Source organism: Triticum urartu, chromosome 3 (genome assembly GCF_003073215.2).
Source record: "Triticum urartu cultivar G1812 chromosome 3, Tu2.1, whole genome shotgun sequence".
NCBI lineage: Eukaryota > Viridiplantae > Streptophyta > Magnoliopsida > Poales > Poaceae > Triticum > Triticum urartu.
Genome location: NC_053024.1, coordinates 560,911,232 through 560,932,782, shown reverse-complemented (window position 1 = coordinate 560,932,782; position 21,551 = coordinate 560,911,232). Strand labels below are relative to the sequence as shown.

At 40.3% G+C, this 21,551-nt stretch overlaps 1 protein-coding gene across 3 annotated transcripts in view; it reads left to right on the top strand.

The window, feature by feature from the left end:
* The first annotated feature begins 12,113 nt into the window (after positions 1 to 12,113).
* Positions 12,114 to 21,551, top strand: part of LOC125545001 (protein MON2 homolog) — a 35,178-nt gene continuing 25,740 nt past the window's right edge. For 2 of the 3 annotated variants that reach the window (XM_048708823.1, XM_048708822.1), the window contains exons 1-12: positions 12,114 to 12,411; positions 14,359 to 14,544; positions 14,862 to 14,951; positions 15,537 to 15,610; positions 15,690 to 15,842; positions 16,866 to 16,977; positions 17,122 to 17,177; positions 19,431 to 19,485; positions 19,570 to 19,626; positions 20,013 to 20,114; positions 21,141 to 21,221; positions 21,299 to 21,351. In XM_048708823.1, the coding sequence (XP_048564780.1) occupies positions 12,307 to 12,411; positions 14,359 to 14,544; positions 14,862 to 14,951; positions 15,537 to 15,610; positions 15,690 to 15,842; positions 16,866 to 16,977; positions 17,122 to 17,177; positions 19,431 to 19,485; positions 19,570 to 19,626; positions 20,013 to 20,114; positions 21,141 to 21,221; positions 21,299 to 21,351 (1,124 nt within the window). In that variant the 5' untranslated portion in view covers positions 12,114 to 12,306. Of the gene's footprint in view, positions 12,412 to 14,358; positions 14,545 to 14,861; positions 14,952 to 15,536; positions 15,611 to 15,689; positions 15,843 to 16,865; positions 16,978 to 17,121; positions 17,178 to 19,430; positions 19,486 to 19,569; positions 19,627 to 20,012; positions 20,115 to 21,140; positions 21,222 to 21,298; positions 21,352 to 21,551 lie in introns of those variants that run through there. The other variant, XM_048708824.1, reaches the window with a different exon arrangement.

The window sequence follows — 21,551 nt, the reverse complement described above, 5'->3', positions numbered from 1 at the left end:
GATATTCGTTGCTAAGAATGGATCCTTTCTAGAGAAGGAGTTTCTCTCGAAAGAAGTGAGTGGGAGGAAAGTAGAACTTGATGAGGTAATTGTACCTGCTCCCTTATTGGAAAGTAGTTCATCACAGAAATCAGTTCCAGTGATTCCTACACCAATTAGTGAGGAAGCTAATGATGATGATCATGAAACTTCTAATCAAGTTACTACCAATCCTCGTAGGTCAACCAGAGTAAGATCTGCACCAGAGTGGTACGGTAATCTTGTTCTGGAGGTCATGTTACTTGACCATGACGAACCTACGAACTATGAGGAAGCGGTGATGAGCCCAGATTCCACAAAATGGCTTGAGGCCATGAAATCTGAGATGGGATCCATGTATGAGAACAAAGTGTGGACTTTGGTTGACTTGCCCAATGATCGGCAAGCCATAGAGAATAAATGGATCTTCAAGAAGAAAACTGACGCTGACAGTAATGTTACTGTCTACAAAGCTTGACTTGTTGTGAAAGGTTTTCGACAAGTTCAAGGAGTTGACTACAATGAGACCTTTTCACCCGTAGCGATGCTTAAGTCCGTCCGAATCATGTTAGCAATTGCCGCATTTTATGATTATGAAATTTGGCAAATGGATGTCAAAACTGCATTCCTTAATGGATATCTTAAAGAAGAGTTGTATATGATGCAACCAAAAGGTTTTGTCGATCCAAAAGGTGCTAACAAAGTGTGTAAGCTCCAGCGATCCATTTATGGACTGGTGCAAGCATCTCTGAGTTGGAATATACGTTTTGATAGTGTGATCAAAGCATATGGTTTTATACAGACTTTTGGAGAAGTCTGTATTTACAAGAAAGTGAGTGGGAGCTCTGTAGCATTTCTGATATTATATGTGGATGGCATTTGTTGATCGGAAATGATACTGAATTTCTGAATAGCATAAAAGGATACTTGAACAAGATTTTTTCAATGAAAGACCTCGGTGAAGCTGCTTATATATGGGGCATCAAGATCTATAGAGATAGATCAAGATGCTTAATTGGAATTTTACAAAGCACATACATTGATAAAGTTTTGAAGAAGTTCAAAATGGATCAAGCAAAGAAAGGGTTCTTGCCTGTGTTACAAGGTGTGAAGTTGAGTCAGACTCAATGCCCGACCACTGGAGAAGATAGAGAGAAAATGAAAGTCATTCTCTATGCTTCGGCCAAAGGTTCTATCATGTATGCAATGCTGTGTACCAGAGCTGATGTGTGCCTTGCTATAAGTTTAGCAGGGAGGTACCAAAGTAATCCAGGAGTGGATCACTGGACAGTGGTCAAGAACATCCTGAAATACCTGAAAAGGACTAAGGATATGTTTCTCATTTATGGAGGTGACAAAGAGCTCATCGTAAATGGTTATGTCGATGCAAGCTTTGACACTGATCCGGATGACTCTAAGTCACAAACCGGATGCGTGTTTTTATTGAATGATGGAGCCGTCAGTTGGTGCAGTTCTAAGCAAAGCGTCATGGCGGGATCTACGTGCGAAGTAGAATACATAGCTGCTTCAGAAGCAACAAATGAAGGAGTCTGGATGAAGGAGTTCATATCCGATCTAGGTGTCATACCTAGTGCATCGGGTCCAATGAAAATCTTGTGTGACAATACTGGTGTAATTGCCTTGGCAAAGGAATCTAGATTTCACAAGAGAACCAAGCACGTCAAGAGACGCTTCAATTCCATCCGCGATCAAGTCAAGGAGGGATACATAGAAATTTGCAAGATACATACAGATTTGAATGTTGCAGACCCGTAGACTAAGCCTCTATTACGAGAAAAACATGATCAACACCAAGACTCCATGGGTGTTAGAATCATTACAATGTAATCCAGATTATTGACTCTAGTGCAAGTGGGGGACTGAAGGAAATATGTCCTAGAGGCAATAATAAAGTTTTTATTTATATTTCCTTATATCATGATAGATGTTTATTATTCATGCTAGAATTGTATTAACCGGAAACTTAGTACATGTGTGAATACATAGACAAACAGAGTGTCACTGGTATGCCTCTACTTGACTAGCTCGTTAATCAAAGATGGTTAAGTTTCCTAGCCATAGACATGAGTTGTCATTTGATGAACGGGATCACTTTATTATAGAATGATGTGATTGAGTTGACCCATCCGTTAGCTTAGCACTATGATCGTTTAGTTTATTGCTATTGCTTTCTTCATAACTTATACATGTTCCTATGACTATGAGATTATGCAACTCCCAAATACCGGAGGAACACTTAGTGTGCTATCAAACGTCACAACGTAACTGGGTAATTATAAAGATGCTCTACAGGTGTCTCCGATGGTGTTTGTTGAGTTGGCATAGATCGAGATTAGGATTTGTCACTCCGATAGTCGGAGAGGTATCTCTGGGCCCTCTCGGTAATGCACATCACTATAAGCCTTGAAAGCAATGTGACTAATAAGTTAGTTGCGGGATGTTGCATTACGGAACAAGTAAAGAGACTTGTCGGTAACGAGATTGAACTAGGTATGATGATACCGACGATCGAATCTCGGGCAAGTAACATACCGATGACAAAGAGAACAACGTATGTTATTATGCGGTTCGACCGATAAAGATCTTCATACAATATGTAGGATCCAATATGGGCATCCAGGTTCCGCTATTGGTTATTGACTAGAGAGATGTCTCGGTCATGTCTACATAGTTCTCGAACCCGTAGGGTTCGCATGCTTAACATTCGTTGACGATATAGTATTATATGAGTTATGTATGTTGGTGAACAAATGTTGTTCGGAGTCCCGGATGAGATCACGGACATGACGAGGAACTCCGGAATGGTCCGGATATAAAGATTGATATATGGGATAATAGTGTTTGGTGTCCAGATGGGTTTCGGAATTCACCGGAAGGTGTTCCGGATGTTTCCCGAAATGTTTGGGTACGATAACGCGGTTGATATCAACGTCTACATCAACCGCGTTGATAAACGCTTCCGCTTTCGGTCTACGAGGGTACATAGACACACTCTCCCCTCTCATTTCTATGCATCTCCTAGATAGATCTTGCGTGATCGTAGGAATTTTTTTGAAATACTGCGTTCCCCAACATTATGCCTTTCTCTTTGTATCGTAGACTTGATTTGAATAAGTTGACACCTACTGAAATCTCTTTGCAAATGGCTGATAAATCAACTGCTATACCCATCGGTATTTGTGAGGATGTGCCTGTTGTGGTTGCAAACGTTACTATCTTAACGGACTTTGTTATTCTTGATATTCCCAAGGACGACAGTATGTCGATCATCCTTGGTAGACCCTTTTTGAATACTGCAGGGGCTGTTATTGATTGCAACAAAGGCAATGTCACTTTTCATGTTAATGGGAATGAGCATATGGTACACTTCCCGAAGAAACAACCTCAAGTTCATAGTATTAATTCTATTGGAAAAATTTCAACTATTACTATTGTAGGTTTTGAATTTCCTCTTCCTACTGTCAAAAAGAAGTATGATATTCTTATTGTTGGGGACATGCATATCCCCGTTGAGGTAACCTAGTGTTATTCGACAATTCTCCAGTTCCATGTCATTCGAAGAAGTTTGTTAATAAGACTTGATCAACCTTGTTAATGGATTCCTTTTGATGAGCATGAGATGGATGAATCTAGAAAGCACAACTCTCTGTACCCATATTTTACTTTCTATTATTTAGATTAAATAAAGCAAAAATAGTATTTTCTGTCTGTTTTCTGAATTATCCGTGCAATAAAAATGTCCCAAAAATAAAAGTTCACCAGCTGGCCACAAGGTCGGGAGGCGCGCTGTACCCCCTGGGCGCGCCCCCTGTCCTTGTGGGTCCCATGTGGCCCCCTCCACTTATTCCACCACCCATCCACTCCTTCTTCCTCTAGAAAAAAAATCATCCCATAGCCCAAACTCATGTTCTTGCTCATCTTGCTGCCATTTTCGATCTCCTTGCTCAAAGCCTCATTCACAAAACTGCTTTGGGGGATTGTTCTTCGGTATGTGACTCCACCAATGGTCCAATTAGTTTTTGTTCTAGTGCTTTATTCATTGCAAATTTTTGCTGCTGTGGTGACCTTGTTCTTAAGCTTGCATGTCAAATTTATATGGTCCCAAGTAGCTTTGATGCATGATATAGCCTCTAGGCACTAGTACGAGTAGTTGCTATCAATCTTGTTGAGTTTGGTTCACTTTTATTTTGAGTCACTAAAAATTTCAGAAATTTTCAGAGAAACAAAAATGTCCAGGAAAATGTACCAAGGTGGTTCTTCAAGGAAGCAAGCACCGAGGTGTGCGATACGCGAACTGGACCCTGAATCACCACGGGAAGCTCAAGTGAAGCCGTGTGAATGGTCGTCAGATGAATTTATGGATAGGTTTCAAGGATGAATTCTATGCATATGTACAAAATATTGGCCTTGAGGATTTCTTATCAGACAAGTGCTTACAATATCATTATCTCACTAATTCCTTTGCGTGGAGAGGTTTGAGTTTTCATCTAAGCGTAATATTCATATTGTCTTATTTGACCTTTATGATGAATCTTATACCATGGACCTAGAAGACTTCTGTGATGCATGCAAAATTCCACAATGGGGTAGTCTTAGTGAGCCTCATAAATCTGAATATAATGATTCCCTTGCTAGCATCATCGTTGGAGAAACTAGAAATATCACACAAGCCTCCATGGGGAGCATTCATTTTCTTGCCATACATTATTTTGCTCTCTTCATAGGTAGATGCATTAATGGTAAACATGATCATAGCCACCTTTGTGCATCGGATCTTAGTGTCGTGAAGTGTGCAGTGTTGGGTGATAAGCGATATAATCTAGGGGCTATTATTGCTAGGAGGTTACACCATAATGCTAAAGATGGAGATTTATTTGGTGGGATTTATGCAACTCGTTTAGCTAACTACTTGGCTGTACCCATAAGGGGGTATGATATTGAGTTGCCACTTGCTTTTCTTGATTATAATGCTTTGGTACGATGCCAATTTCTTGAGAGGAACGATCACTTCCTCCAGTATCGACTAATATTTGGCAGACGGCGTGCCGTCTATGTTACCCTTCCTGCTCCTGCCTTCTTTAACTTTCAGGAAAATATGAGATATTTTATAACTAGATAGGAGGCAAAGTATGAGAGGACAGCGGAGGCCGCTCGTCTTCAGGAGGCAGCTCGCCTGGCGGTAGCTGCTGCAGCATAGTACTACCCCAACTATGATTCCAGATATCATCCAGGACAATGGTGGCCCTAGACCAACTTAGGCCAAAATCCTAAGCTTGGGGGAGTACGTATTTCTCACCGACATTACATTCATGTTCACACATTCAATCTAGTTGCCAGTGTTCATACTCTTTCATTGTATTATCCATGATTAGTTTATTTCTTTTTCCCGCTTTCTTCTTGTGTGTTTGAATAACCTTAAGAGAAAAACCAAAGAAATTAGATATAGTTAGTTTACTTTCTATGCATGCTTAGTTGTAGTATTAAAAGAAAACTCAAAAAGATTTCTCGTGCTTGTTGGGAGCTTTCCCGTGTAAATAGTTTTTCTCGTTCTTGTTTTACTTTCTTCAAAAAAAACAAAAACTCCAAAAACATTTCGGTGTGTTTCTTTGACATTCTTTTATTTTCTTTGGGGGTCGAGAGGAGAAGACCGCGATGAAAATGTTGAGTGGCTCTCATTTGCATTATTGTTGATATAACAAAGAGCCCATATTACCTTGTTTTCTCCTTTGAATAATTGTTTGCAGATTCCAGCTTACTCCAATGCACGTGCAATATTATTATTATCCATACCGTTCGGTCGTGCAAGTGAAAGGCAATAATGATGATATATGAGGAAATGATTGAGATGAGAAAATGCTGATATGTACTCGACCTGTCTTGTTTTTGTAAATATGATTAGTTCATCGTTCCTGATTCACTCTATTATGAATTAAACATGTTTGCAATGACAGATAGAGATTATAGTTACTCATGCCATGCTGAATTAGCTAGGAGTTTATAATGGTTTACCTTGCGTGCCAACATGGAAATTAAAATGGTTGTGATGTAGTATGATAGGATGGTATCCTCCTTTGAATGATTCGAGTGGCTTGACTTGGCACATGTTCACGCATGCAGTTGAAACAAAATCAACATAGCCTCTACGATATTTATGTTCATGGTGATTTATATCATATTCATGCTTGCACTCAATGTTGGTTACTCTCAATGCATGTTTATGACAGTTGTCGCTCTCTAGTTGGTCGCTTCCCAGTCTTTTTCTAGCCTTCACTTGTACTAAGCGGGAATACTGCTTGTGCATCCACTTCTATAAACACAAAGTTGTTCCATATGAGTCCACCATACCTTCCTATATGCGGTATTTACCTACCGTTCCAAGTAATTTTGCAAGTGCCAAAATCTAAACCTTCAAATGATAATCTGTTTTGTATGTTCGAATCGCTCATGTACGAACTAGGGTTGTATATATCTTCCATGCTAGGTGGGTTATTCTCACGATGAGTGGACTCCGCTCATCATTCACGAGAAAATGGCCGGTAACCGGGGTGCCCAGTCCCATGCTCAAATCAAATCAAAATAATTGCAAACAAAACTCCCCCAAGATTGTTGTTCATTGGACGGTACCCGTTGTTTCGGACTAGCCGTATAGTGTGCTTGTTGGTGGTGGGGGGTATAAACTTTACCATTCTGTTTGGGAACCGCCTATAATGTATGTAGCATGAAAGATATCGAGGTCTCTTAGTTGTTATGTTGACAATGAAAGCATACCGCTCAAAGTATCATTTATCTCTATTTCAAAACTCGAGCTCTGGCACCTCTGCAAATCCCTGCTTCCCTCTGCGAAGGGCCTATCTATTTACTTTTATTGTTGAGTCTTCATCCTCTTATAAAAAGCACCAGTTAGAGAGCACCACTGTCATTTGTATGCATTGTTATTAATTTATATTGAGTGTGATTGTGACTGGATCTCTTTTACCATGAATTACAATGTCTAGTCAGCCCTTGATCTTCAGGGGTGCTCTGCATTTATGTTTTGCGGTCTTTGAAAGGGCTAGCGAGATACCATCTTGCTATATCATATCATGATTGTTTTGAGAAAGTGTTGTCATCCGAGATTTATTATTATTGCTCGCTAGTTTATTATGCCATTGATATGAGTAAACGTGAGACCTAAATGTTATTGTGAATATGGTTAGTTCATAATCTTTGCTGGAAACTTGAATGTTGGCTTTACATATTTGTAACAACAAGATCAAACAAAGTTTGTAAAAGTTTTTCTTTATCACTTTCAGTTTATCAACTGAATTGCTTGATGACAAGCAATGGGTTAAGCTTGGGGGAGTTGACACGTCTCAATCGTATCTACTTTTCCAAACTCTTTTGCCCTTATTTTGTACTCTAACTTGAATGATTTGAATGGAGCTAACCCGGACTGACGCTGTTTTCAGCAGAATTGCCATGGTGTTATTTTTGTGCAGAATAAAAGGTTCTCGGAATGACCTGAAACTTCAAGAAGATAAGTTTTGGAATAAATAAAAAATATTGGCGAAAGAATCAAGTGAAGGGGGCACACAACCTGACCATGAGGGTGAGGGCGCGCCACCCGACCTTGTGGGCCCCCTGGACCTCCACCGACCTCAACTCCAAATCCATATATTCACGTTCGGGGAGAAAAAAATCAGAGAGGAGGATTCGTCGCATTTTACGATACGGAGCCGCCGCCAAGCCCCGTTCTTCCTCGGGAGGGTAGATCTGGAGTTCGTTCAGGGCTCCGGAGAGGGGAATCCGTCGCCATCGTCATCATCAACCATCCTACATCACCAATTTCATGATGCTCGCCGCCGTGTGTGAGTAATCCCATCGTAGGCTTGCTGGACCGTGATGGGTTGGATGAGATTTACCATGTAATAGAGTTAGTTTGTTAGGGTTTGATCCCTAGTATCCACCGTGTTCTAAGATTGATGTTGCTATGACTTTGCTATGCTTAATGCTTGTCACTAGGGCCCGAGTGCCGTGATTTCAGATCTGAACCTATTATATTTTCATGAATATATTTGTGTTCTTGATCCTATATTGCAAGTCAATAGTCACCTACTACGTGTTATGATCCGGCACCCCCGGAGTGACAATAGTCGGGACCACTCCCGGTGGTGACCGTAGTTTGAGGAGTTCATTCATGTATTCACTAAGTGCTAATGCTTTGGTATGGTACTCTATTAAAAGGAGGCCTTAATATCTCTTAGTTTTCAATAGGACCCCGCTGCCACGGGAGGGGAGAACAAAAGATGTCATGCAAGTAGCACGTATGACTATATTCGGAATACATGCCTACATTATATTGATGAATTGGAGCTAGTTGTGTGCCATCCTATGTTATAACCGTTGCATGATGAATGCCATCCGACATAATTATCCATCATTGATCCATTGCCTACGAGTTCATTTCATATTGATCTTTGCTCCATTACTTTTCCGTTGCCACTGTTACGATTGCTACAAAACTGCTAGTTACTTTTGCCACTGTTACCGCTACTTCCATACTACTTTGCTATTACTTTGCTGTAGATATTAAGTCTTTCAGGTGTGGTTGAATTGACAACTCAGCTGCTAATACTTGAGAATATTCTTTGACTCCCCTTGTGTCGAATCAATAAATTTGGATTGAATACTCTAACCTCGAAAACTGTTGCAATCCCCTATACTTATGGGTTATCATCTCCTTACTTGTGGTTTACTTTGGCCTCTTGACCTTGCATTCACTATATATTGTTGTCCTCATTATATTGTGTTGGCTATTTCCTTGAAGAGATTATTTAGGCCTACACTTTATATCCCGCAATCCATACTTGCTACTATTGATATATCTTGTGTTTAGTATGAATTGGTAACTTGTGTCATGCACTTACATATCATGTGATATTGCTCAAGTAAGTTTGCGTAACTTACTTGTGCTTGTTAGTATCCTTGTTGTGCTCACCTCATTTACATTAAGTTGTTGGTGCACTTAGTTGAGCCTAATATATTTAGGATTTGTACTTGAAAAGTATCCGCTTAGTTTATTTCGGATAAAGCCAAGTCCGTAGAAGTTTTTAAAACGCCTATTCACCCCCTCTAGGCGACATCATGGTCCTTGCAGCGCCGCCGACATAGGATAGTTTTAGGGGTGGGTCTTTTTTTCTAAATGTTCAAAATGTAATTAAGTCTGTCGTGTTTGTATGAAATCTGTCATGTTTGTATGAAATCCGCCCGTGTTTGCATGTTTTTCTTCCGGTTTGTTGAAAAATAGTTTGAAATGTAAGTGGCTAGCGTTGGATGACTGTCTCCCGCATCCATGTCCGCGGACTGGACCCCCTGTCCGTGAACGGATGCGGGGGTCTTTTTGTGAGTTGCCGTCAAAGATGCCCTTAGATACAAAGCTCCAAAGAGGGACACTTGAAGGAATACCATTTTACACATTTCGTTGGCCATAACTAAAAGAATCGGAATACTTTCATTCGGTTCATAAGATTGGAGTAGGACAGTTTATGAAATGAGATGACACGTTTCTCAAATTCTACAGTAAAAATGATGCCATTTTGTTCGTAGGGTAGACTTTTTCCATTAAATGTGAGATGATGTTTTCATTTTGAACTAACTACTAACCGGAGCGGAGGCACGTGGATTCCCCACTGAAGGAAATATGCCCTAGAGGCAATAATAAAGTTATTATTTATTTCCTTATATCATGATAAATGTTTATTATTCATGCTAGAATTGTATTAACCAGGAAACATAATACATGTGTGAATACATAGACAAACAGAGTGTCACTAGTATGCCTCTACTTGACTAACTCGTTAATCAAAGATGGTTATGTTTCCTAACCATGAACAAAGAGTTGTTATTTGATTAACGGGATCACATCATTAGATGAATGATCTGATTGACATGACCCATTCCGTTAGCTTAGCACCCGATCGTTTAGTACGTTGCTATTGCTTTCTTCATGACTTATACATGTTCCTATGACTATGAGATTATGCAACTACCATTTGCCGGAGGAACACTTTGTGTGCTACCAAACGTCACAACGTAACTGGGTGATTATAAAGGTGCTCTACAGGTGTCTCCAAAGGTACATGTTGGGTTGGCGTATTTCGAGATTAGGATTTGTCACTCCGATTGTCGGAGAGGTATCTCTGGGCCCTCTCGGTAATGCACATCACATAAGCCTTGCAAGCATTACAACTAATGAGTTAGTTGCGAGATGATGTATTACGGAACGAGTAAAGAGACTTGCCGGTAACGAGATTGAACTAGGTATTGGATACCGACGATCGAATCTCGGGCAAGTAACATACCGATGACAAAGGGAACAAACGTATGTTGTTATGCGGTCTGACCGATAAAGATCTTCGTAGAATATGTAGGAGCCAATATGGGCATCCAGGTCCCGCTATTGGTTATTGACCGGAGACGTGTCTCGGTCATGTCTACATTGTTCTCGAACCGTAGGGTCCGCACGCTTAAGGTTTCGATGACAATTATATTATGAGTTTATGAGTTTTGATGTACCGAAGGAGTTCGGAGTCCCGGATGGGATCGGGGACATGACGAGGAGTCTCGAAATGGTCGAGATGTAAAGATAGATATATTGGACGACTATAATATTCGGACATCGGAAAGGTTCCGAGTGATTCGGGTATTTTTCGGAGTACCGGAGAGTTACGGGAATTCGCCGGGAGTATATGGGCCTTATTGGGCCATACGGGAATAGAGGAGAGAGGCCAAAAGGAAGGAGGCCTGCGCCCCCCTCTGGTCCGAATTGGACAAGGGGCGCAGCCCCTTTTCCTTCTTTCTCTCCCCCTCTTTCCCCTTCTCCTACTCCAACAAGGAAGGAGGGAGTCCTACTCACTCCTGATGGGAGTAGGACTCCCCTTGGCGCGCCCCTCCTAGGCCGGCCGCCCCCTCCCCCTTGCCCCTTTATATACGGGGGCAGGGGGGCACCCCATGACACACAAGTTGATCTTCGTGATCGTTCCTTAGCCGTGTGCGGTGCCCCCCTCCATGATATTACACCTCGGTCATATTGTAGCGGTGCTTAGGCGAAGCCCTGTGACGGTTGAACATCAAGATCGTCACCATGCCGTCGTGCTGACGGAACTCATCCCCGAAGCTTTGCTGGATCGGAGCCCGGGGATCGTCATCGAGCTGAACGTGTGCTAAGAACTCGGAGGTGCCGGAGTAACGGTGCTTGGATCGGTCGGGCCGTGAAGACGTACGACTACATCAACCACGTTGTGCTAATGCTTCCGTTGTCGATCTACAAGGTACGTAGATCACACTCTCCCTCGTTGCTGTGCATCACCATGATCTTGCGTGTGCGTAGGAATTTTTTTGAAATTACTACGAAACCCAACAAAACCCAACACCCACCCCATCACCGGTCATCGGAGCGGCGGACAGAGGAGAGGCGAATCCACAGACTAGCTGGCAAAGCTTGGAGGGGAGAGTTGCCCTAGCTGCCAAGGGATAGGGGAGGGGAAGAGAAACCCTAGATTGGTTCACTTGTAAATTACCATACTTCTTATATCAAGACACATGTGTTAGCGCTAAAAGTAGTGGCGCGACTGTGAAGAGGGGAAAGGAAAACATCTTTCATATCAAAAGCAAGTAAGAATACTGCCGATACACCATCCGCACATCAATATACTTCTGAAGAGGGCGACACTACCGTAGGAATGCTTAGTAGTGGCGTCCAAGATAGGATGTAAACCAGGCCCCGTTTAATCCCGTTTGAGCCCACCTATCGATTTATCTGTTTAAGAAGAAAATTTTGGAGAAAATAAACTATTAAGCTAACTAAAGCTAATTAAACAGGCCTTGCAGTGCTGTTTATTGCGCCATTTACATCCCTAGCCGAGCTAGCTTTTTGAGTTTGATTTTGTGGACGATCTTTTAAGCCAGTGCCTAACTCCTCGTCCTTTTACGGCCTGGGCATTGTGTTCGTGTTAGAAAGGGTGAACTTAGGGTGAAACCATACTCACCCTCAGATCATGATCGAACGGTTCCGTGACCTTCTTCCCACCAGACAACTACACCGGAAACACAGCGATGGCCGATTGCAACTAACATCAAGCTCCTGTCGTCGTCTCCGTCTCACCTCGTCAGATCTCACCAATCCTCCATCTCCGTCTGGTCTTCCCTCGATCTCCGCGAGGAGATAGTCCAAAACCCTAACCCCCTAGCCTCCCGGCTGAACCCGAGGAGGAGGAGGAAGAGGCGGAGATGGCCTTCATGGCGGCGCTGGAGGCCGATCTGCGTGCTCTCTCCGCCGAGGCGCGCCGCCGCCACCCCGCCGTCAAGGACGCCGCCGAGCACGCAACACTCAAGGTACGCCCCTCACCTCAGCCCCCGAGATTTCAGTGACGCTGCTCATTTCGCCTTCATGTACTTGCTCGCTCGTTTCGGATCCAACATGCCAACTGGCCAGGGGAGTAGTGTCCAGACATATCGAACTGTGGTTGGAAGTTGTTGTCAGTCTCCTGTAACTCTCTCATGTTCGGTTTCGTGATAGCTATGCGTAGTGAGCTAGCGATGTAGGAGCAGGACTCCCGGTTTGATGATTTTAGGTGACATTTTGCAGGAGAACTAAGGTTTGGCCGATCCCACTTAGGTGACTTGTAGGATAGATATTTCAGCTGCAGTTTGTGACTTTCAGTTAGTCCCAGTTAATGGTTAGTGTTAGTGAGGGTTTATCCACTTGGTGGGTGCATAATTTCAACTGTAGAGAATGGTTGTGAGTTTTTCCAAGGTTTGGTTCTTGCATTTGGAAACTTGCAGTTGATTTTGTTTAGACCTTCGTTTTTCATTGGAGGTCCCAAGCTAAATCTTTGGGCACATAGCTTATGAGTAGTTTGAGTAATTGAGCAAGAAGACTGGGCACATACACTGATGCACCCTGTAGAGCTGGAGGAAATTTATTGGTTTCTCCAGGTTGAATGGTTCTGTACGTACTAAGCTGGGTTTCTGTGGTTGGAGGGATAAATTTTATTTACTGTGGTGGAGACTGGAGACAAACAATTGGCTTTTTTGTTTACATGTTTCTGGGCACTGGGCACCTATAAGTGCTTTTACAGGACTTCATAATAGAACACACAAAAACATGACTTGATGCTAGCATAACTTGAACAAAATATACTGGTGCTGGTTTATAGTTAAGATGCAATACTACATAACAAGAGTTGTTAGTTTGTCACAAAAAATAGCCATGAACTATGGACATATGCACAATGAAACATTGCTGCTCATATTTATTTGATCAAGTGAGATTACCCGTACCCTACCTCTTAGAAGACTTGGTGCATGAAACTAACATTCACACAACGACAACAACAAAGCCTTTAGTCCCAAACAAGTTGGGGTAGGCTAGAGCTGAAGCCCATAAGATCTCAAAACCAACTCATGGTTCTGGCACGTGGATAGCTACCTTACATGCACCCCTATCCATGCGCTAGTTCTTGGGTGATATTCCAGTCCTTCAGATCTCACTTGCCTTTTCTTTCGTGTGTGTGTGTGTGGGTTGGGGGGGGGGGGTGTTACCACTTTTTATATTTTCGTGTACCCTTATTGTATTTGCACTGCCAAGGTTTTTTTTTTTGCCATGTTATCTTTTTTTTTTTGGAGATTCACCTTGTTATCTTGGCTGCATAGAGAAGTGAACTTCAGTGATGCTGGGACACAATATTGCCCATAACTAATTCGACAGGTTAAACAACTAATGTCTTTGTTATCAGCAGTATCCTCTGAAGTCTGAACCAAATTAGCTTAGATTTTAGTCAGCATTTAGTTGTACTTGGCCTGCATGGACATGTCGTCCATATTTGTGCACATTGCTGCCTTGCATCAGTCTTTGATCTTGTGGAAAGTACCTGCCACCTTCCTGTATTAGTTTTCTATGTTTAAGACGCTTTTGATGTTGTTTTGATTTATGAAGCAACTAACTAGATAATTGTCATATACTTATATTTCATCACCATTTTATTGTTGGGATGCATCAACAACATATCATGTCCAGTTTCAGAAAAATGATTAAGCAAACCCATCCAAAATTATGTGTTGGCACTAATTCCTACCATAATCCAAGTAGTGTCAGAATTTCTTCGTCTGTAATAGCTAGATGATGAATATCGCTTTTCTTATTTCTTATGTTACTCCTGCACAAATACCAGTACTTTCTAGCCTTTCTGTACATTTAACATTCATTTCAGTTCTCATGTGATATAAGTGGTATGCCACTTGCTTAATTCACATTCATTTTCAATTCTTTTTGGCCTGCAGCTCCGTTCTCTATCTAATCCAAGGGAAATAGCTCAAAAGGGGGATATATTACGGATCTTTCTGATGGCATGCAGTGTCAAATCAGTGAAGCTGAGTGTGATAGGACTATCCTGTTTGCAAAAGCTTATATCACATGATGCTGTAGCATCATCTGCGTTGAAGGAGATATTAGCTACTTTGAGGGATGTGAGTTTCTCTTCACTTATGTATCCACTCGCCTCACTTTTTTAAATTTAGTATAATAATATTTGCCTTAGAATTTCTGTGGTTTCTGTTGATGGGCTTATATTAATTGTTATTCTGGATAATTGAGTTTGATAATGTGTTTTTCTTTGGAAAGCTGATTCTTCATCATAACATTTATATTTTAAATAGGATCTTGTGCTTTATTTGACCTCTTGTAAATATTTGTGTGATTTAATTTGATGGATCATCCTGTAGTATGTTAACTCTCAAGACCTTTAAACTAATCACACTGAACTGTGATGTTTGTCTGACTGCAGCACTCAGAGATGCCAGATGAGAGTCTTCAGCTGAAGACATTGCAAACAATGTTGATTGTCTTTCAGTCACATTTACGTCCTGAAAGTGAGGTAGCAGTTATGAATGGTTATCATCTAAATTTTTTAATGTCTGTAATAGATGAAATGGTTTCTTATCATCTGTTGTATGCTTAGCTGGCCTTATAACACATAGAAGCTTCCCTCTATAAAAAGATTGAATGTACGACTCTAAAGTGAGCCAGTGAGCAGTCACCACTTGTTAGCATTCTTGCCTTCCGTTTTTGCATTTGACTCATTTGAATTTATTTATTTTGTAAAATAAGGTACTCTGCCTGTTTGTTTTATTTCTTTGGAGTGCTGGTGCCTGGCGTTTGAACTTGGGTTACCAGATGTTTATGTTTCAAACATAGTGCTTTTTTATTCATTACAGCAATCCAGGGAATCTTTCTTAAGTCCAACAGCAGAGAGTAACTCTGATTGCACCATGAATTTTTGTTTCTGATGAGAGAGGGGAACACTGCTGTTGATTATTTCTTGGAGTGCATGTGAAACTTGACTATTTTGATAGTTCATGCAATTCTACAGGATGATGTACTATTTATTGAATGCCTTTTGGGAATCATTAGTATTGCTGTCCACAGGTTTATCTTATTAGTATATTGTTTCATTTCTCAGGAGGACATGTCTCAAGCCCTTGGCATATGTCTTCACCTACTTGAAAGCAGTCGATCTTCTGACAGTGTCCGCAAGTAAGCCCATTCAAGTTGTTGGCTCATGGATTCATAATTTCTTTGTGGCAATCTCCTAAATCATACATTTCTCATTTAGCACGGCAGCAGCTACATTTAGACAAGCAGTGGCATTGGTCTTTGATAATGTTGTTCTTGCCGAATCACTTCCGACTGGTAAAGCATCCCCAAGATTTGGCTCGAGTGCTAGCTCTGTTGCCAACAATGTTACTCGTAGCTTCGGCCAGACGCTGTAAGGCTCAGTCTATTTCTCTTTCTTCAATATTGTTCTCATCCAGTAGCAATACAGCTAATATCATAACAAGTTTGTTAGTAAGAAACACACCTTTATGCATTATCATCTATGGAAAAAAAAATCATGTTGCATCAAACCGCTCGTGTCTGCCTGTCTGGCATATTATCCATAGATGGGACACACATGAGATGAGACACTAATCACAGGCCAAGGCGTGGCAAAAAAATCCCTCAAAGATTTGCTGTAGTGTTCAAGTGTGAAAGGTATCAAGACTAGTGGATCATAAATATTTAGACAGTTAAGCTAGAAACCAGGATCCCGAGTCTTATTGTGAAGTGTCTGGCTTCTATGTGATGATCCCATTCTTTGTTGTTTAATCATGATTATAGAATAATATGAGCATTCAAGCAATACTATTATATTTTTGATAGAAGATATTCTTATTAGCCTGTTATGGTGTATCACCTCTGTTCCAAATTATAAGACGTTTTGGATATTTCAATATCGACTACATACGGACTGAAATGAGTGAATGAACACACCAAAACGCGTCTATATACATTCGATTCAGAAAAAGTTAAAACATCTTATAATTCGGAACGGATGGAGTAGTAGCTAATTGACTGTTCAGTCAGTGCAGATTAACTTCTATCCTTCAACAATCCTTTCTTTTCTACTATCTTGTATATTTGGGTATCTGAAGCTCATATTTCTCTGTTAGTATTTCTGTCCATTGACAACATTGGCATCATATGTATTTAGAATCTTATCAACTGCACCATCATTATATTTTGCTGTGTGCTGGATACTTATTGATGAATGCACATTTGTGTTGCCCGTTCGACCAAGAGAGATCTCGCTCATTGCTCCTGTGCTTTTTTAGTACATTTGTCATGGTCATGCCGTTAACATGGATGATAGTTTAACCAATTCTATATTGCTTGTGTTTCTGTTCCATCAACCTTTTCCTTCCAGATGATGTTGAAAAAAACTTGATATTGAACATACCCTGCTTTACAGATCACTAGCGTTTAGCTATGGAGAACTCACCATGAGGGAAGATCTTACTGACGTTGGAAAACTCGGTCTCCGTCTGCTCGAAGACCTGACTGCTCTTGCTGCAGGTGGATCTGTATGTGTGAACAATTTCTGACTGTACCTTTTCTGTTCTTCGTTAAATATGAATAATTAACTGGCTCATATTTTGCTGCTACATTTTATTTAGTATTCTAGACCTAAGTTTTCTTGATAAAGTTACTACTGTCTCTTTCTTTAGGCTAGGTGGTTGCATGCTCAGTCACTGCATCGGACGTTTGCCCTTGACATACTTGAGTAAGTTCTCTTTTCATACTGAAAATCTTGGATACTTCCATATTAGCCAGTTGTCACAGCTTTCATGATGCCCAATATTCTACACATTTTGTGTTTTAACAAAGTTTAGTGTTGGATGAAAGGTTGTTTACTTGAGCTGCTGCATTCACATGTCTTCTAAAAATTGAAGTGCACGAGCATCTCTCATGAAGGAGGTGCTTCGCGAGATGCTTAGAAGAGGGTTGTTTGCGACATAAGCATCCATTAAAAAGCCCAACCTTTTAGTGCAAGTATATACGCGTTTAGGTGGTTACATCTTCCTACAAACTCACAAGTGCCCATGCAAGCATTAGTGCTTAACGAAGAATTTAATTTGTGCCCGTGGATTTGTACATTTTTTCTTCAGTATGGCAAAGAAAACTACCTGTAAGCACCTTGTATCATTGAAGATATTGGCGGTAGTGGAATAGTGGACTGTTGCAATTCAAACCCTTAATGCGTTTTCCCAGTTTTTACTTCTGAGGGGGAGCATGGAAGCACTACATATCACACTATTATCTCAAAGATAATCCAATGTGAAAACAAGATGTATTGATTCAAGTGCCATAGTCCACATTACTTGCTCAAAGATGGTTCCGTTATGAACAATAGATACAGTCAGTTCTTTGTAATCTGGAACGATTTTTGTTTCATTTTTATATTTTCTTTCTAGATATGTTAAATGGGGTAAATATGTCAGATTTGGATTAAGCCAGCACATCGTTAATTTACTAGTCATGCTGACTTGAGTTTGCTCTTCATTTTGTTTGGTTGGAGTTATGAAGGCATTCTCCAAATTTCTGGATTGTTATTAACTTGTCTCAAAGATAATCCAATGTGAAAACAAGATGTATTGATTCAAGTGCAATAGTCCACATTACTTGCTCAAAGATGGTTCCGTTATGAACAATAGATACAGTCAGTTCTTTGTAATCTGGAACGATTTTTGTTTCATTTTTATATTTTCTTTCTAGATATGTTAAATGGGGTAAATATGTCAGATTTGGATTAAGCCAGCACATCGTTAATTTACTAGTCATGCTGACTTGAGTTTGCTCTTCATTTTGTTTGGTTGGAGTTATGAAGGCATTCTCCAAATTTCTGGATTGTTATTAACTTGTCTCAAAGATAATCCAATGTGAAAACAAGATGTATTGATTCAAGTGCAATAGTCCACATTACTTGCTCAAAGATGGTTCCGTTATGAACAATAGATACAGTCAGTTCTTTGTAATCTGGAACGATTTTTGTTTCATTTTTATATTTTCTTTCTAGATATGTTAAATGGGGTAAATATGTCAGATTTGGATTAAGCCAGCACATCGTTAATTTACTAGTCATGCTGACTTGAGTTTGCTCTTCATTTTGTTTGGTTGGAGTTATGAAGGCATTCTCCAAATTTCTGGATTGTTATTAACTTGTCTCAAAGATAATCCAATGTGAAAACAAGATGTATTGATTCAAGTGCAATAGTCCACATTACTTGCTCAAAGATGGTTCCGTTATGAACAATAGATACAGTCAGTTCTTTGTAATCTGGAACGATTTTTGTTTCATTTTTATATTTTCTTTCTAGATATGTTAAATGGGGTAAATATGTCAGATTTGGATTAAGCCAGCACATCGTTAATTTACTAGTCATGCTGACTTGAGTTTGCTCTTCATTTTGTTTGGTTGGAGTTATGAAGGTGTTCTCCAAATTTCTGGATTGTTATTAACTTGTTTCAATATTTTTTCTGTTTCTTCTGTAAGTGCATTTTTCTTCTGTTTCTGCATTTGCTTTGTGATTTGTTGCTGATTTCCTGTCTTATTTGTTAAGTAACACACCAAAATTTGATGTATTATTTTCCTCAGTTCCATTATAGTTTAGGCAGATTAGTGATAGCAATCTTTTCATCAGCAAGCTTCTTTTAACTTTTTTGTCCTCATAGAATATATGGAAGGGGAGCCTTGGCGCAGCGGTAAGGCTGTTGCCTTGTGACCTCCTTGTGATCCTGGGCAAGGCTGGTCACGGGTTCGAGTCCTGGGAACAGCCTCTTGCAGAAATGCAAGGAAAGGCTGCGTACAAAAGACCCAAAGTGGTCGGACCCTTCTCCGGACCCTGGGCAAGCAGGAGCTACGTGCACCGGGCTGCCCTTTTAGAATATGTTGATATTATTTAGGATTGGACTTGAAGATAACTTATCCTGAGTCCTGACTCTGTTGCTGAGTTTATCTTGACGTGCTTTGTGCTAGGTTTGTGCTATCGACATATGTTCCTGTATTCCGGGCATTATTATCTTACCAGCAGGTTCGTGTTTATGTACATCTTTTGTCCTCAGACATTTTTGTTAACCATTGATCCATAACAAAAGAGCCTCTTAAAACTTGCCAGGTATTGCGACATCAAATATGCTCACTTCTTATGACTTCACTCCGCACGAATGTGGAGGTAAGTAAATGGAAATAAGGACTTTTTTTTAAATGTATAGCATGCTAAATGTCTAGTCAGAAAATTACAAGGCCTCGCCACTATTGCAAAATTTATATGCAGAAGCACGAATATGACCTACCACTTTACTAACCAAGAAGTTTGAAGTGCCCTTCAAGTACTTTTAGGTGCATCCAGTATCTATGTTAAGTCCAGGAAGGAAAATTTCAAATGGTGAACCTCATCTTTTGGTGTGCCAGTACCTCGTTCAGTTGCAAGGAAATAAAAATACATAAATGAAAATGAATTTTTATGAGTTCTTTACTATTTCCGTTTCCCGATTTCATGCATGATCCAGTTATTAACTGATTCTGTATTGGTATGTTTGCTGATTTACTTATCTTCAGCTTGAAGGTGAAGCAGGGGAACCTGCTTTCCGCCGTTTAGTCCTACGTTTGGTTGCTCATGTTATCAGACTCTACAGCTCTTCACTTGTCACTGAAAGTGAGGTATTGTTCTGTCCAACCTCATGTACACGCCAGTACCGCAACAGGCCTGTGAGCCACTAAATAGTCTGAATTAAACCATCTACAATGATCAACTTAAGCTCCAACACAGAAACCTTCTGATAACTTTAATTGATCAACCAGAGTCCAGAAAACTGCTGATAATAACTAGGCTCTGTTTGGCATTGCAGTGGATTATGGCAATTGGCAATCTCTTTTGGTAGAACCACTTTCAGAGGTTTGCATTTTTTGTTAGCTACGTTTGTCTAAAAATCAAACTGTGAAAGGAAGATGTTACTATGTCCCAGATGACAGAACAATCCACTGGAAACGGGGGAAGAACCATGGGATAGCAGTATTTGTCTAATTCTAATAGGAATGGCTCCTAGATCTTTTACAAATGGCTTTTCCGTAGCAGCTTTAAATTAAGCACTGTCATCGAAACCCGGTGCAGTTCTATCAGTAAACCCCTTCTTCTGCAATATGTAAGAATGCAAATCTATACTTAATGTGAGTCCAGCCGATAGCTTTTGCTAAGTATTGTGCAGGTTATAATTAAAAACAAAAGAACGGCTGGACTAGCTATCCAGGTTCAGTACACATAGGTATGACTGTTTTTAAAATAGTAAAGACAATCTTGACCATTGGATCTTATCTGGATTGGTGTGATTGAGCACTAAGACTCCAAGAGTAGCCAACATATTTCAACGACCCTATGAATCAGAATTATTCACTTTACCTTCTATTGACATCAACAATCAGCCCTAGTTTGTTCTATCAATGATTTAGCAGTTGATGTGAGTTGTCATTCTGCCATTTTAATGGTAGTTTGTTCCATATATATTTCCCAATAGTTCAACCATAAGATCTTGTATGTTGAGCAAAATATGTTGTACTTTCAGTTCACTTAAAGGATGAAATAGTTAATTAGACAGCTCTATATAGTAATGACTTAATGAGTGCTCAAGGTGCTTTTACTTTATTCTGGTTATTTATCTTACATGAGCACTAAGATGCTTCTGTTGACAGGTATTTCTGAACATGCTTGTGAAAGTTACCCGCCTGGATTTACCTTTATGGCATCAGATACTTGTTCTCGAAATTTTGAGGGTAAGTTCCTTGGATACAACGGAAATTGATGTTTGTGGATGATCTGTTCTTACTTGTGCATACCTTTTGATTACCAGGGTTTTTGTGTAGAAGCTCGCACTCTGCGCTCCCTATTTCAGACGTTTGACATGTATGTATTGTATCCCCATAACTCCATGCTTTCTTTTGATGTGGTCATTCTATGCCTATGGCTGACTTTATTTTTGACTTGTCTAGAAGCTTCTAGATCATGCTTGTGTTGCAGGATAGGAAGTTTGTGTCTGCATGTCTTTCCCAAAAATAATTGTTGGCAATATTATAAACTGGCTCATAATTCACATTGTATTATTA